The sequence below is a fragment of the Salvelinus fontinalis genome, chromosome 39 (genome assembly GCF_029448725.1).
Source record: "Salvelinus fontinalis isolate EN_2023a chromosome 39, ASM2944872v1, whole genome shotgun sequence".
Taxonomy (NCBI): domain Eukaryota; kingdom Metazoa; phylum Chordata; class Actinopteri; order Salmoniformes; family Salmonidae; genus Salvelinus; species Salvelinus fontinalis.
In genome coordinates, this window is record NC_074703.1 from 12,161,264 (window position 1) to 12,178,147 (window position 16,884).

At 41.8% G+C, this 16,884-nt stretch overlaps 1 protein-coding gene across 2 annotated transcripts; it reads left to right on the top strand.

The window, feature by feature from the left end:
- The first annotated feature begins 5,629 nt into the window (after window positions 1–5,629).
- Window positions 5,630–15,864, top strand: LOC129838937 (zinc finger protein ZFMSA12A-like). 2 transcript variants are annotated; one of them, XM_055906208.1, is made up of 9 exons: window positions 5,630–5,772; window positions 6,425–6,627; window positions 7,032–7,091; window positions 7,203–7,298; window positions 12,564–12,674; window positions 12,782–12,905; window positions 13,215–13,464; window positions 13,585–13,634; window positions 13,758–15,864. In XM_055906208.1, the coding sequence occupies exons 1-9, from the start codon at window positions 5,715–5,717 to the stop codon at window positions 15,074–15,076; spliced, it is 2,271 nt and encodes a 756-aa protein (XP_055762183.1). In that variant the 5' UTR covers window positions 5,630–5,714; the 3' UTR covers window positions 15,077–15,864. The 2 variants fall into 2 exon arrangements, with proteins under 2 accessions (XP_055762183.1, XP_055762184.1); XM_055906209.1 differs by having other exon boundaries at window positions 5,672–5,772; window positions 6,499–6,627.
- Window positions 15,865–16,884: the final 1,020 nt, after the last annotated feature.

Below are 16,884 nucleotides of genomic sequence, written 5' to 3' on the forward strand. Positions count from 1 at the left end.
TTCCTGAGGTCTTGGCTGATTTCTTTTGATTTTCCCATGATGTCAACTAAAGAGGCACTGAGTTTGAAGGTAGGCCTTGAAATGCAACCACAGGTACACCTCCAATTGACTCAAATGATGTCAATTAGCCTATCAGAAGCTTCTAAAGCCATGACATAATTTTCTGGAATTTTCCAAGCTGTTTAAAGGCACAGCCAACTTAGTGTATGTAAACTTCTGACCCACTGGAATTGTGATACAGTGAATTAATCTGTCTGTACACAATTTTTGGAAAAATTACTTGCGACATGCACAAAGTAGATGTCCTAACTGACTTGCCAAAACTATCATTTGTGGGCCTCCCGGGTGGCGCAGTGGTCTAGGGCACTGCATCGCAGTGCTAACTGCGCCACCAGAGTCTCTGGGTTCGCGCCCAGGCTCTGTCGCAGCCGGCCGCAACCGGGAGGTCCGTGGGGCGACGCACAATTGGGCTAGCGTCGTCCGGGTTAGGGTGGGTTTGGCCGGTAGGGATATCCTTGTCTCATCGCGCTCCAGCGACTCCTGTGGCGGGCCGGGCGCAGTGCGCGCTAACCAAGGGGGACAGGTACACGGTGTTTCCTCCGACACATTGGTGCGGCTGGCTTCCGGGTTGGAGGCGCGCTGTGTTAAAGAAGCAGTGCGGCTAGGTTGGGTTGTGCTTCGGAGGACGCATGGCTTTCGACCTTCGTCTCTCCCGAGCCCGTACGGGAGTTGTAGCGATGAGACAAGATAGTAATTACTAGCGATTGGATACCATGAAAATTGGGGAGAAAAGGGTATAATTTTTTTTTTTTTTAAACAAAAAAAAAACTATCATTTGTTAACAAGGAATTTGTGGAGTGGTTGAAAAACGAGTTTTAATGACTCCAACGTAAGTGTATGTAACTTCCGACTTCAACTGTAAGTATTTAGACCCTTTGCTATGAGACTCGAAATTGAGCTCAGGTGCATCCTCTTTCCATTGATCATCCTTGAGGTGTTTCTACATCTTGATTGGAGTACACCTGTGGTAAATTCAATTGATTGGAAATTTTTTGGAAAGGCACACACCTGTCTATATAAGATCCCACAGTTGACAGTACATGTCAGAGCAAAAACTAAGCCATGAGGTCGAGGGAATTGTCCGTAGCGATCCGAGACAGGATTGTGTTGAGGCATAGATCTGGGGATGGGTACCAAAACAGTTCCGCAGCATTGAAGGTCCCAAAGAACAGTGGCCTCCATCATTCTTTAATGGAAGAAGTTTGGAACCACAAACTCTTCCTAGAGCTGACCTCCCTGCCAAACTGAGCAATCGGTAGGAAAAATGGCCTTGGTCAGAGGGGTGACCAAGAACCCAACAGTCACTTTGACAGAACTCCAGAGTTCCTCTGTGGAGATGGGAGAACCTTCCAGAAGGACGACCATCTCTGCAGCACTCCACCAATAAGACCTTTATGGTAGAGTGGCCAGACGCAAGCCACTCCCCAATAAAAAGCACATGACAGCCCGCTTGGAGTTTGTCAAAAGGCACCAATTGGACTCTCAGACCATGAGAAACAAGATTCTCTGGTCTGATGAAGCCAAGATTGAACTCTTTGGCCTGAATGCCAAGCGTCACGTCTGGAGGAAATCTGGCACCATCCCTACGGTGAAGAATGGTGGTGGTAGCATCATGCTGTGGGGATGTTTTTAGTGGCAGGGACTGGGAGACTAGTGTGGATTGAGGGAAAGATTAACGGCGCAAAGTACAGAGAGATCCTTGATTTAAAACCTGCTCCGGAGTGCTCAGGACCTCAGACTGGGGCGGTGATTCACCTTCCAACAGGACAACAACCTTAAGCACACAGCCAAGACAAAGCAGGATTGGCTTCGGACAAGTCTCTGAATGTCCTTGAGTGGCCCAGGCAGTGCCCGGACTTGAACCTGATCGAACATCTCTGGAGAGACCTGAAAATAGCTCCCCATCAAACCTGACAGAGCTTGAGAGGATCTGCAGAGAAGAATGGGAGAAACTCACCAAATACAGGTGTGCCAAGCATGTAGCTTCATACCCAAGAAGACTCAAGGCTGTAATCGCTGCCAAAGGTGCTTCAACAAAGTACTGAGTAAAGGGTCTGAATACTTATGTAAATGTGATATTTCAGCTTTTTAACATTTCTAAAAACCTGTTTTTGTCATTATGGGCTATTGTGTGTAGATTGATGTCTGAATACTTTGCAATTGACTGTCTGAATGAATTCTGTCCCCTATCAACACTCTTTTAACTTTTGGTGCCAGTGAGAATGACATAAGAAAGTAGTCAAGACTACTAGCTTGACTGAGCCTCCGCCATGTATTCCTCACTAGGTCAGGATATTTAAGCCTCCATATATCCACTAGTTCTAATATATCCATGACATTCGTGATTTCCTTAAGTGCATGAGGGTGATAGTTTGTAGTGTGATTTCCTTTACGGTCCATAGAGGTATATAAAACCGTAATATAAACACCCACCATAATAATAGTCTTGTATTGCTTGTAGTGTTGATAAATTCTTATATATATTTTCAAAGAAGCTTGGATCATCATTATTTGAACCCTATAGGTTAATGAGCCATATCTGTTTATGGTCCAATAACATATTTAAAATCAACCATCTACCTTGAGGATCTGTTTGGACAATTTGCACATTCGGATCAACATTTCTGTTAATTAATATCATCACACCTTTTGAATTTCTTTGCCCATGGGAGATATATATTTCGTCCCCCAGTCCTTTTTTCTCACAACTTCATCTAAAATTGTTGAATGAGTTTCCTGTAAACAATAGATATTATATTCCTTCTCTTTTTGCCAGGTAAATACTGATCGTCTTTTCTTATTATCTGCTAAGCCATTACAATTATAACTGGCTATACTTACTTCACCATTTACCATAATGAGATCCAAATTTCAAATCTATTTATCATAATATACGTTTGTAAACTCACCATTAAAAAGTACCATGGTGATTGAGTGTCCATACCATGATATTTGCATTGTTACTAAGTAAACCTCATTGTTCCCCACTATTCCGCCCGCTAGAACCCCTCCCCATCCCAAGTTGGGTTGGAGAGGGGTTCACAACTGTCTTGTTGTGTTTGGACCGGCAGACCACCCCCGTTCCCCCAGAGGCCCCGAGAGACCGGGACCCATCCTTCGAAAATAACACACCGTGCCACCCACAGATTTGAAGCAAATCAACCCCCAAAAGCATTTCCATCGTCCTCACCTCGATTTGCATTATATATATAGCTATTAAAACAATATATATATAAAAAATACTGCGTCTTAATTTCCATAATTAACTAGTAATATTGTAGGCAGTTCATGCAAAGGATTATTACCTATAACCAGGATTGCCAATACAAAAATTACATTTTTGGCAAGCAATTATTTTATCAAACCATTATTGTGATTCATCCCATATTGTTCCTAACTTCATTACACCCTAGCAACAGATGTGGGATACACACACACACACACACACACACACACACACACACACACACACACACACACTCATAGACACTCAACCCCTTTCCCCGACAAACAACCATATGCTCAACATTTGTTCCATCCCTGAGCCCAACTCAAGAAATGACTTGATTTATAAATGCATATACAGTTGCAGCTGTTTGAGAAGGCATGCAAAAATGGGGAGATTTGATTAAACGTCAAGTCCTTGGTGAATGAGATCAGATACACCCCTTCCCCTGAAAGATACGCTGGTCCCCCATTGTGACCATTTTCCCAAGCATCTCTGTGCAGTCAGACCTTTGATTATATTAACATTAACATCGACAGGGCTGAAGTGGAGCAGGTCGAGAGTTTCAAGTTCCTTGGTGTCCACATCACCAACAAACTATCATGGTCCTAACACACCAAGACAGTTGTGAAGAGGGAACGACATCGCCTTTCCCCCTCAGGAGACTGAAAAGATTTGGCATGGGTCCCCAGATCCTCAAAAGGTTCTACAGCTGCACCATCGAGAGCATCCTGATCGGTTGCATCACCGCCTGATATGGCAACTGCTCGGCATCTGACCATAAGGCGTTACAGAGGGTAGTGCGTACGGCCCAGTACATCACTGGGGCCAAGCTTCCTGACATCCAGGACCTATATACTGGGCGTTGTCAGAGGGAGGCACATAGAATTGTCAAAGACTCCAGTCACCCAAGTCATAGACTGTTCTCTCTGCTACCGCACAACAAGCGGTACCGGAGCGCCACGTCTAGGACCAAAGGGCTCCTTAACAGCTTCTACCTTCAAGCCATAAGACTTCTGAACAATTAATCAAATGGCCCCCCGGCTGCTACTCACTGTTTATTATCTATGCATAGTCACTTTACAAATTGCCTCGATTAACCTGTACCCCCACATTGACTCGGCACAAGTACCCCCTGTATATAGCCTCATTATTGTTATGTAATTTTCTTGTTACTTTTAGATTTTTTCTATATTTTGCTATATTGTAATTACTTCGCCATCATGGCCTATTTATTGCCTTAACTCCCTTATCTTACCTCATTTGCACAAACTGTATATAGACTTTTTGTTTTCTTTGTTCTACTGTATTATTGACTGTATGTTTTGTTTTCCATGTGTAACTCTGTATGTGTCGAATTGCTATGCTTTATCTTGGCCAGGTCGCAGTTGCAAATGAGAACTTGTTCTCAACTAGCCTACCTGGTTAAATAAAGGTGAAATAAAAATGTATATATTTTAAATTACTACTTTTTTTAACTTAAGTTTATTTTGTAAATATTTTCTGAACTCTATTTCTTGAACTGCATTGTTGGTTAAGGGCTTGTAAGTAAGCATTTCACGGCGTATTCGGCGCATGTGACAATTTTATTCTATTTTGTGCCACCAGGGCCACAATAATATCCCCCCTCTCTGATTATCCAAGTGTGATCCCCTCCCCATGGGTTACTGCAGCTAGTGCTGCTAGTGTCACTCACTTAACTCCATACTTTTCCAAACACAAAAACACACACCCCACCTTCCATCACAATACATCCGTACATACCCACATACTGCTTCTTAGACTTTCAATGAGAATGACAGATCTATAACTCACATTTCTATGTAAATTTGGTCGCCTAAAAATATGACATTTTGCAGCTTTAAATCCACTTCAGTCAGTGTAGATGAATGGGAGGAGACAGGTTAAATAAGGATTTTTAAGAGTTGAGATAATTGAGACTGGATTGTGTATGTGTGCCATTCAGAGGGTAAATGGGCAAGACACAACATTTACGTGCCTTTGAACGGGGTATGTATGGTAGTATGTGCCAGGCGCACCGTTTTGTGTTATGAACTGCAACTGCTGGGTTTCTCACGCTCAACAGTTTCCCGTGTGTATAAAGAATGGTCCACCACCCAAAGGACAGCCAGCCAACTTGACAGAACCGTGGGAAGAATTGGAATCAACTTGGGCCAGATTTGTGGAGTCCGTGCCCCGACGAATTGAGGCTGTTCTGAGGACATTGGGTGCAACTCAATATTAGGAAGGTGCTCTTAATGTTTTGTACACTCAGTGTACAGTTCATCATTGCTGTGAACCCCTAATTAGGACTTTTATTTTGAAGACAATTTTTGAAGAGTAATAGGCCTACTGGTGGCAAAGGTTTCACGTCCTCTTTGTTCGTCGGCAGTAACGTTGGCTAGCTAGGTTTACATTCTACCGTCTCATGCGGCGCTCACTAGCAAAGGTAGCTAAGATACTGATTGGCACATGGGCCATAATGGGTATGTATTCGTGGTAACTTATATTATATAAAACAATATTTTGTTTTTGTTTGCTATAAATCTGTCTAGGTTGGGTTTTCTAGCTAGGTGGCCAACTAGCCATGATCAGGCAGGGTCGTCCTCATTAGTGTACACTTTACTGAACGTTTTGCAACGCAAAATGAAAATGAGCGTTTCTTATTGGATAAGTTCAGGTTGTCCCGGTCCGTTTTTTTCTCCTCCGGTGTATAATGAACACGACCCTGATTTCAAGGAAGTAGCTGGGTAGCTAGCTAGGCCTACTTTGCCGTTTTTAGCAAAACCCCTTGATCTATCTAGCAGTGCCGCTACGGCGATCTGTCATGTTATTGACTAACTAACGTTCAGTTTTTAATGATGTTATTGTGTCCACTTGGGCACATTCTGTGCAAGCTAGCCTTATAGCTAATACTTAAGTGCAAGCTAAACTATAACGTTAAGTTGGCTAACGTTAGCTATCTGCTGGCAATGTTATATGAACCGTAACATTTCTTATCACTCAATGAATAACTATCTGTAGTTAAGATATGCAAAACTAGCAAATTTAGTTAGTTCTGCTATGTTAATCTTCGTACAAAATGGAATTGATTCAGCTAGCCATCTAACACACTTCACTGTACTTTTCACATTATAGATTCCCCCATTCCGCTCTCCTCCCTGCGCCTTTTGGTTCCACCTTTACGTCTGATGTCTGCATTTATGTGGCAGGTAGCACAACAGAGGGCCATCAAGCACTATGGAAAATTAGAGGAGTTTGTGACCGTGGTAACACAAACTGTGCCAGAACTTATGACTGACAGACAGAGGACCCTCCTTATTTTGGGTCTGAGAGCAAGGGTAAGAAATGCCACATATTATGCCATACAGAATCACTTCAATATGCTGGGATAGTCCCACCTACTTCCTGCATCCAGTCACATACTGTTTTTGAATGGGCTTTTTAAAAAATCGTGGGAACATGGGCATTTAAGATATTACATTGTATTTGGATTAATTTACTTCTACCCGAGGCCTTTTATGAAGGTTTTCAATTGTGTTTTTGTAATCGAAAACCATAAGGCATCAGGAAGAATTTCACATATCTCAAATTACTGTGTTTTCACGAATTTGATGATATATTGAAGCCCATTAAAAAACAGTATGAAACTTTATCCAGGAAGTAGGGGGACATTCTTAGTGTATAGGTAAAATGTAGAAAATAGTTTTATGCAAAGTATCTGACTGGACCACTTTTCTTGCAGGTAAACCCTGTCAGCCTCCAGACCCTCCTTTATAGAATAAAGTCTTCTCAACATGCACAGGTTGGTGAATCAAAGTATAGATATTGTGCCAAGATTGGAGCTATTGTTCTGCTGGACACTTTTATGAGATAATTAACACCCCTTTTTTAAATGTTTTACTTTGTTTTACAGTCCAATGATGCAGGCATAGAATCACCTGAAGCCAACTTTTCCAAGCTCACCCAAAACTTGATTATAGACCCGGTTGAGCGTGAACACTTCGTCCAAGTAAGTAGCTGTTAATGCCAAGCTTGTCTTGAACCTACAAGGCCTTCCCACACTACGTCAGATTCAGTCTTTTACGATTATTACATGTCACACTGTGCAACGTGACCAAATTAAAATCTTGACATCAACCTGGCTGGGTTGTAAGGTTTGCCTCAGTTCTGTTGTCACATTCTGCGATTGGCTTGCGAGGCTACGTCAGTCGACTTAGGCTACGTCAGCTGGGCGTATCACGCATTGGCGTCAAAAGAACAACAAGCTGTTGCTATGTCGATTGACAGACACTGCTCCTCCTACCTCTGTGACTGAGCGGTCCTTGTAATAAAAAGCTTAACTTTCTAATTGAAGAGGCACATCACAACATGGAAAAGCTAATGCCGAATATAAGCCCCCTAGCATGATTATTGGCATTTCTCAATAAAAGCACATCAATTTTTTTATAATTTATTTTTTATGAATGGCGTCATTGCTGGTCGTGTTTTTATTGATACTGCCATAACTTTTTCGAAGCTTAGGGAAAGTAGAGGTACTTAAAGGAAAATTCCACCCAAAAACTATCTTTTGGTATTTGTTTATTAGTCCATTGTAGGGCTGGGCGATTATATCAAATTGATTTTGAATTGATATTTTGTGCGATATTCCAAGTAACTATCGCAAGAATCACATGTTTTTGTTTTTATGAGCGTTTATGATCACTTGTTCTCATGTTGTCTTTTTGGTTTCGTCTCCTGTGCGCCTTCCCATTTACACCAGAGATCTGTATATAATGATGAGATGCACGTCTCCACCCTAACAAAGGGGGTTGTTGTCCCAAAGGCGGGAAGGCAAGCGACAAGCTTAGGTCCAAAATAAGCCCATTAAAACGCACTGGGCTTATTTTGGACAGATTTTAGCGCGCATGAAACCGCTCGCTTCACCTCTTCCTCTGGTTTACACACACACCAAGCCCCTCTTCCTGTCACTCACAACAACAAAGATGAGAGCTCACTTCTTCCTCCTTGACAAGTGGTTTCAACTCGCTATTTGCATTTGAGAGAGGAAACAAATACATTTTAAAGAGAAATTGCAGAAAGGAGTAGTGGAGAAAGTAAAAGTTACAAGTCCATTATGATATTCTGAGAGAGCATCTTGGCATGTATAACAAAGCAATTAGAAATGCCAGGCGGGCTCATTTTTGTAACTTGATCACTATTAATCAGAATAATTCCACAGTGCTCTTCTCGACCATTGATGGCCTGATAAATCCTACCCTCGCAAACCTATGTGAACTTTCCTCTACATCTAAATGTGATGAGTTTGCGGCATATTTCAGAGATACCCAGCCTAATGTTTATCAGTCAAGCAAGACCTGATGAAGTTTGATATGTGCCCTAGACTACCACGCAAAGACACTATGGATTTATTTTCCCTGGTTGACACAGACATGCTCAGGAAAGTGATATCACAACTTAAGCCTTCTACCTGCCTTCTCAATCCTATCCCCACCTTCTTCAAAACAGTTTTTAATTGCATATCTGAAGAATTGAAAGCTATTGTTAATCACTCCCTGTTCACAGGCACTTTCCCCACTGCAATAAACTGCTATGGTGAAACCCCTTCAGAAGAAAAGTAATCTAGATTCTTCAGCTTTTAGCAATTTTCGGCTATGTTCCAAACTTCCATTCTTAACCAATTTCTCCAGATTTTTGCTTTTCAAACGGCTTCTTTTTTTTCAATCTGGTTTTCAGGACTAGCACAAAGACAGCCTTTGTTAAAATTGTAAATTATTTTTGAGGCAACACAGATGCCAAACAGCTCTCTGTCCTTTGTACTCTTGGATTTAAGTGCTTCATTCAACACTGTTGACCATGATGTCCTTCTGGACAGGTGGGTTGGCCTCCCCAGTCCAGTTCTAAAATGGGTTAGTACCTATTTAACCAGTGAGTTAATTTAACCAGTGGTTAATTTAACCTATTTAACCAGTGGGTTCTGTTCAGTTTATATATGTTACCCCTTGGCAGTGTTATCAGAAAGCACAGCATTGATTATCACTGCTATGCAGACAATACACAACTTTTTACATTAGTGTCACCAGAGGATTTTAGATCCACAGATAAATTATTAGACTGAATTAGTGATTTAAATACTTGGATGGCTCACAACTTCCTCCAACTAAATCAAGTCAAGACCGAGGTGGTACTTGTTGGAGCCAAAGAACAGAGAGAATCTGTCCGCACCTATTCATTCACGGAAAAGACAGATAAAACACCAGGTAAAAAACGAGGTGTTATTTTAGATTCTGAACTCCATTTCGACTCACGCATTAGGAATGTGACATCTTTTTACCACCAGAGGAACATTGCCAAGGTGTGGCCAATTCTCTCTTGGGCTGATACAGAGAGACTCTTCCATGCTTGTGTTACAACCAGGCTTGTCTACTGTAATGCTCTTCTGTCTGGTCTACCCAAGAAAGTCATTGGTTAACTGCAAAAACATACAGAATGCTGCAGCACTGGTACTGACCAAGACCAGACGGACAGCACACATTACACCGGTTTTAAGGTCTCGGTACTGGCTGCCTGTACATTTTTAGAATTAATTTCTATTGGTTTTTAAATCAATCCACGATTGTTCACCCCAATACATGTCAGACATGCATTTAAGTTATGTACCTAGTAGGTCTCTCAGGTCCTCTGGCGCACTGGCCTTTTAACTATCCCAAAGCCTGGGACCAGGAGTCATGGAGAGGCAGCCTTTAGTTACTATGCCTCTGGAATAGTCTTTAAATGCCTTTTAAACGTGCTTTCATCACCATCTTAAATAATCATGCCCCGTTCAAAAAGGTAGAACTAAGAACAGATTATAGCCCTTGGTTCACCCCAGACTTGACTGCCCTTGACCAGTACAAAAACATCCTGTGGCGTTCTGCATTTGCATCGAATAGCCCCCGCGATATGCAACTTTTCATGGAAGTCAGGAACCAATATACACAGGCAGTTAGGAAAGCTAAGGCTAGCTTTTTCAAGCAGAAATTTGCATCCTGTAGCACTAATTCCAAAAAGTTTCAAACGTAATGATGATAATTGTGGCCAAACAGTTCTATTTTTGTTTCATCAGACCAGAGGACATTTCTCCAAAACGTATGATCTTTGTCCCCATGTGCAGTTTCAAACCGTAGTCTGGCTTTTTTATTGCGGTTTTGGAGCAGTGGCTTCTTCCTTGCTGAGCGGCCTTTCAGCTTATGTCGATATAGGACTCATTTTACTGTGGATATAGATACTTTTGTACCTGTTTCCTCCAGCATCTTCACAAGGTCCTTTGCTGTTGTTCTGGGATTGATTTGCACTTTTCGCACCTAAGTACGGTCATCTCTAGGAGACAGAACACGTCTCCTTCCTGAGCGGTATGACGGCTGCGTGGTCCCATGGTGTTTATATTTGCGTACTATTGTTTGTACAGACGAACGTGGTACCTTCAGGCGTTTGGAAATTGCTCCCAAGGATGAACCAGACTTGTGGAGGTCTACAATTTGTTTTGTTTTTCTGAGGTCTTGGCTGATTTCTTTTGATTTTCCTATGATGTCAACTAAAGAGCCACTGAGTTTGAAGGTAGGCCTTGAAAGACATCCACAGGTACACCTCCAATTGACTCAAATTATGTCAATTAGCCTATCAGAAGGCTCTAAAGCCATGATATTCATTTTCTGGAATTTCCCAAGCTGTTTAAAGGCACAGTCAACTTAATGTATGTAAACTTCTGACCCAATGTAATTGTGATGCAGTGAAATAATCTGACTGTAAACAATTGTTGGAAAAAATGACTTGTCATGCAGAAAGTAAATGTCCTAACCGATTTGCCAAAACTATAGTTTCTTAACAAGAAGTTTGTGGAGTGGTTGAAACATGAGTTTTAATGACTCCAACCTAAGTGTATGTAAACTTCCAACTTCAACTGAACATCTGGCCCTTCTTTGGACACTGTTAACAAACCTCCAAATGAGCTTCAATGCCATACAACACTCCTTCCGTGGCCGCCAACTGCTCTTAAATGCTAGTAAAACTAAATGCATGCTCTTCAACCGATTGCTACCCGCCCGGCTAGCATCTCTACTCTCGACGGTTCTGACCTAGAATATGTGGACAACTACAAATACCTAGGTGTCTGGCTAGACTGTAAACTCTCCTTCCAGACTTGCATTAAGCATCTCCAATCCAAAATTAAATCTAGAATCGGCATCCTATTTCGCAATAACCTACAGCAGGCCACAAATGTCCAGAGGTAGCCTGACTGCCATTAGGTACCGAGATGAGATCCTCAGACCCCTTGTGAGACCATATGCTGACACATGCACATTTGTGGCCTGCTGGAGGTCATTTTGCAGGGCTCTGGCAGTGCTCCTCCTTGCACAAAGGCGGAGGTAGCTTAGTGGTGAGCTTGGAGGGCACATGTCAGCAATCAAGTTTTCAAGATATATAACTTCTGAAATACACAAATACCAGCAGCATCATATTATGATCCAAAACGCAGCTGTATTTTGAAAGTTATACATCTTAACTCGATTGCTGACATACAAAACATTTTGGGACTATATCAACTATGGACTAATGAAACAAATAGCAAAAGAGTGGAGTTTTCCTTTAATCGGCAGACGCTGTCACACTGAACAAGCCAAGACGTCCGACAATTGTTTACGACCTAAGAATTTGCCCACCACGTGAACATTTTGTCTGGGATGGCAAAATCGTGGCATAAGGCAGCTAAAATCATGCAGTCTGTGCGGGCCTTTACTTGAACATTTTCTCTGGCCTGAATCAAGTTAGTTATGATGTTCGTGGAAAATATAGTTGTTGAGATTCAGTAAGATTGTTAGTCAAGATAGCATTTGAAGTGAATAGGCCTACGCTATTATAAATCATAACTAGTCATTCACTAACTAATTTGTCTAAACTGCGTTTACACAGACAGCCCAATTCAGATTTTTTTTCGGTCATTGGTATTTTGACCAATCAGATCTGATGTGAAAAAATCTGGTGTGATTGGTCAAAAGTGTAAGCAAATGTCAGAATTGGGATGCCTGTCTATGCCACAACACGTAGCCTTACATGCCACAACACTGATTCTTATTCTGTGGGTACTGTGCTAGCCTTGTGCTAGCCTGGGTGCCAAGACAGCAGAAACAGGCTTGGCACCCAGCCTAGGATCATTCGGGGTCTATAAATATAAAACAATTATTAATTGGTCTAGTTATTTTCCCTTTTGCATTATCTCACTGACTCTCCATCTTTTCAGGTGGTGTTTCCTGAAGAATTCAGACCTGATTTTGACCAAGTGCTTCAGGAACTGGTCTGTGACTTCCTCACTCGGCTGGAAGAGCTGCTTACACTACCAGACTTTAAGCAGGTGCAGAAATCACTTTCGTAAGACAGTCTTGAGACAACAGCATTCAAATTAATAACTGTAGTTGGCCTGGAATCTATTTTGGCATTTTGTGTCCCTCTTTTCCCTAGACTGCATTGTTGCTGAGTGCTGGCTCCTCTGGCCTAGATGAATGCCTGCAGTCTTTCTCTCACTCAGAAGATCTTCAGTTTCTACTCCAGAATTACAAACAATGCAGAACTTTGTACACAAACAGTAAGTTCATAGAAAAGTATAAATTTTTGTATGTATAATTTTAGCACCACATGGTCAGATAAGGTTTATTGATGTAACAACTGCATCTGAGGATCATAATCTGATTTATGTGCAGGAACTTACTCTCACCATGTTCCTTACCTTCCTTGTTCATTTGAAAGGGATTTAAAGTTGGAAGGATTAGCCAAATAAAGTGATGGATTGAAATGTAAATTATGGATTTGAGAAGTTTTGCCTCTAGGTGTTCAGAACACTCACCTAGATATTACTCAAAGTGTGTTTTTAATGTATTTGTTTTTGTCTGTGCAGTTTCCTCCTCTGACATTCCTCAGGAATCAGATATTGAATCTGATGCCTTCCCTGACCAGTTAAACCGTACCAATCTGGACACTGGTGTGGGGATGAGGACTGGGATACAAAGCAGAGACTGCCAAAGGATGGAGTTGGCATCACATTTAGTGGAAATGGGAAGCACAAGAGATATTATAGGCTGCGATGAAACCTGTGATGAAGGGAATGAAGATGATATTGATGTAGAGGATGACCCAACACAGAAAAGGTATGAGAATAAATGTATTTTTGTTGTTTCAAACGGTACAGTTGGTAAATAACCATTTGGATTTGGACAGTCTATCAAACAAACTTACCACTTAACCCAGTGTTTTTTTGCCTTTCACAGGGCTGGTTCTGGTCTTTCTCCTACCAGTGTCATGCAAGGTGGTGATACAGGTGAGACCTCACAAACTTTTAGTCAAGTACATTTACCCTTTGGATAGCCTCAGCTGACCGTTGTGGGGCAATGGTAGGGGAAACTTCCTCATGAGTTCAATATTTGTATTCATTTTTCCGCAGACACCGTTGCAGGGGTATCGTTTCAGGTGTTGACTCCCCTTTCTTCAGCTTCAAATGAGTGTGCCCCATCTACTTCCAGTTCATCACACATGAACATTTTCCACCAGTGTCCTCAGTGTGGGAAGTGCTTTAATTATCAGTCTCAACTTGTTCAACACCAGCAAATTCACTGTGGGGATAATCCATACAAGTGCTCCAACTGCGGGAATAGATTCAAATTCTTTACAAGTCTGTCAAATCATAAGAGGATGCAATGTGTGGGCACTGCCTTTAGCTGCCTGAAGTGCTGGAGAGAGTTTGGTTCTCTGCGTGAGAAATTGAGACACCAGTGTCCACACAACGAAGTCATGTACATCTGTCCACAGAGCGGGAAGAGTTTTAAGACGCCACAGCAACAACCATTCCAGTGCCGTCATTGCGCAATGGCCTTTTCCGAAATGGATCAACTGCATGCTCATGAAAAAATTCACGGAATCCCCCAAACTCTTGACTGTCACACATGTGGAATTACCTTCAGCAACTTGCCCAGCCTCGTGCACCACGTGGAAGCCCACAAGAGGTCGGATCTGAGGCCATCGTCGCACCTTCCAAAGAAGAAGAAAGGATTGCAGCTTCCGAAAACTCACCATTGTCACCAATGTGGAAAGTCCTTTGTAACAAACCGACGCCTTAAGGATCACGTGCGTACTCATTTGAATTATCGTCCCTTCCCCTGCTCCTACTGTGGAAAATGTTTCACCCAGAAAGGTAATCTCAATGTGCACATAAGGATCCACACAGGGGAGAGACCCTACATGTGCTCTGTGTGTGGGAAGACCTTTCAGTCAGCAGGGAATCTGCAGGTACACCAGCGATTTCACACTGGGGAGAAACCCTACCAATGCAAAGAGTGTGACAAACGTTTTACTAAGTCGAGCCATTTAGTTGTTCACATGCGTGGGCATACTGGAGAGCGTCCCTTCACTTGTAATGAATGTGGAAGGAGTTTTATCCGGAAAACTTGCTTAAAGAAACATTTGCTAGTTCATTCAGGGCAGAAGCCTTATTCACGTCCTCGTTGCCCGAATAATTCCAAGCGCAATTCACAACCAAGCTATCACATGAAGGAGAATCCTACTAATGCGCCCGCCATGGCTGGACATGCGACCTCCATGGCTGGACATGCGGCCGCCATGGCTGGACATGTGGCCGCCGTGGCTGGACATGTGGCCGTACCAGCAATCTATCATGACAGCCTTAACATAAAAATGTTGGCACATGTTGGCATGTCCCGAGGATATGCCATGGAGAGACTAGGAGGCGGTCCTTCAAATTGTTGAACGCTGCCCTGCGCATAGAGAAATGTCCCAATACTTCCCCCCCCCCGGCCCTACCTCTCACTTTTGAGTAGCCCTCTTAGTGGGTAGTTGGGAGTGCAATTCGCTAGCGAAGCAACAAGTTATTGGGGAAAAGAAATACTAGTCCAGAGAGATTAATGGGTGTTCTAATTATTGTTAACACGGAAACAACGATATTTTTCATTGTAGGTTTCAAACAAACGCTCTGCAATGGCTTCATGCACGGAATTTAATTGGAACAACTAAGAATTTATCATTAACACAGAAACAAAGGAATTGTCCAATGTAGGTTTTCCAGAAACGTGCAGAAATGGCGTCATTCTCGGATGGGGGAGGGGCTTTGATAGGTGAGGTGGGGTGTAGACTCTCTAGTCTTTCTCTATACATCATGTCTCAGAACCTCATCAAGTAGCTGATTTGGTTGCCAAGGTTACCGGACCAGTTAAGAAGCTACTTTATAGTTTCATGTGATATTCTGTTTTTCTCATTACAAATATTATTCCTTTACAGATGTATTAGACATGTAGAGCTGTTTGCATGTACACATGTTTATGTAATAGGAGCGGTAGTCATGGATAGAGGTTGAACTGGTGAAATGCATGTGCAATTGTAATATAAGTATTTACTCTAACAGTAATAATGATAATGTGTTATTTGATAAGCGTATTTCTAGACTTTCAAGGAATCTAGAAAAATGTATTTTCTGGTGTTATATTTGGAGGGTTGTGATATTCTTTGTTATACTTATTATTAAAAGTTTTAATACTTAAGCTTCTATTTATTTATTTTAAGGGCACTCAGCACTGTGCTCTCTCCGTGTTACTTGTGACCAACCTGCACAATCGCATGCTATCGTAAGGCCATTAGGTTGTGTGTTCTGTTTTCTGGGTTATTGGCTGCTCACAACTAGGGTTGCAAAGGGTCGGAAACATTCTGGGAAATTTCTGGAAATTTTCCATGGGAAGTTAAGCCCGGGAATTTTGCTTAAATTCATCAAAAAAGTTAGCTCATAAAAGTGAACCTTTTTTTTGTTGTGGGATACACATAAGGCATTTCTAGGTCTTGTGGCATATTTTGGTTAAACTATCTCCAATTCAATGGAATTGCAACCCTCTGCATGCACAGTGCACTCTTCCATCACATGTACAGCTGATTCTCAAGATCTTGCACACAAATGAGATGCTATTGAGTTCACACTACTACACTGTCTGAGCCAAGGACTACATGCTTTCTGGTAAGTTTTGATTACAATACTGGGTGGGGTGAATATATTTTATATGGCATACATTATTTTTTGTTAACTAGTAAACAGTAGCCTACAGCAAAGTGTGTTTAAATCATTTCTAACTTGTTAACAATTTCTGCTAGTTAGTTTTTGCTACCATGTGGGTTTTCGCCTGCTAACTGAAGTGTTAATTCACCTGTTTCCATACATGTTTCATTTAAAACAATTATCTTACAAAGAAGTTGTTTAATCTAACTGTTTAACTATATCTGTACATGGAATTGTATTTGTTGTTTTTTTTACTCCTTTTTTTTCTAATATTTACAGGAAAATGCCACGGGCACTGTCTGATGTGTGGAGACATTTCACTGCAGCTGATGTAGAAGGAAAAGCTGTGTACATTTGCAAATACTGTGCCAAATCATATGTGAAAAATGCAACAAAGATGCAGAATCATCTGGCCAAGTGCAAAAAAGTTCCCTCAGCACTCATAACAAGCAACCTCTGACAAAAGTTCCTCTACTTCTATTTGAGGTGAAAATTATGAATCAGACACCTTATCGAT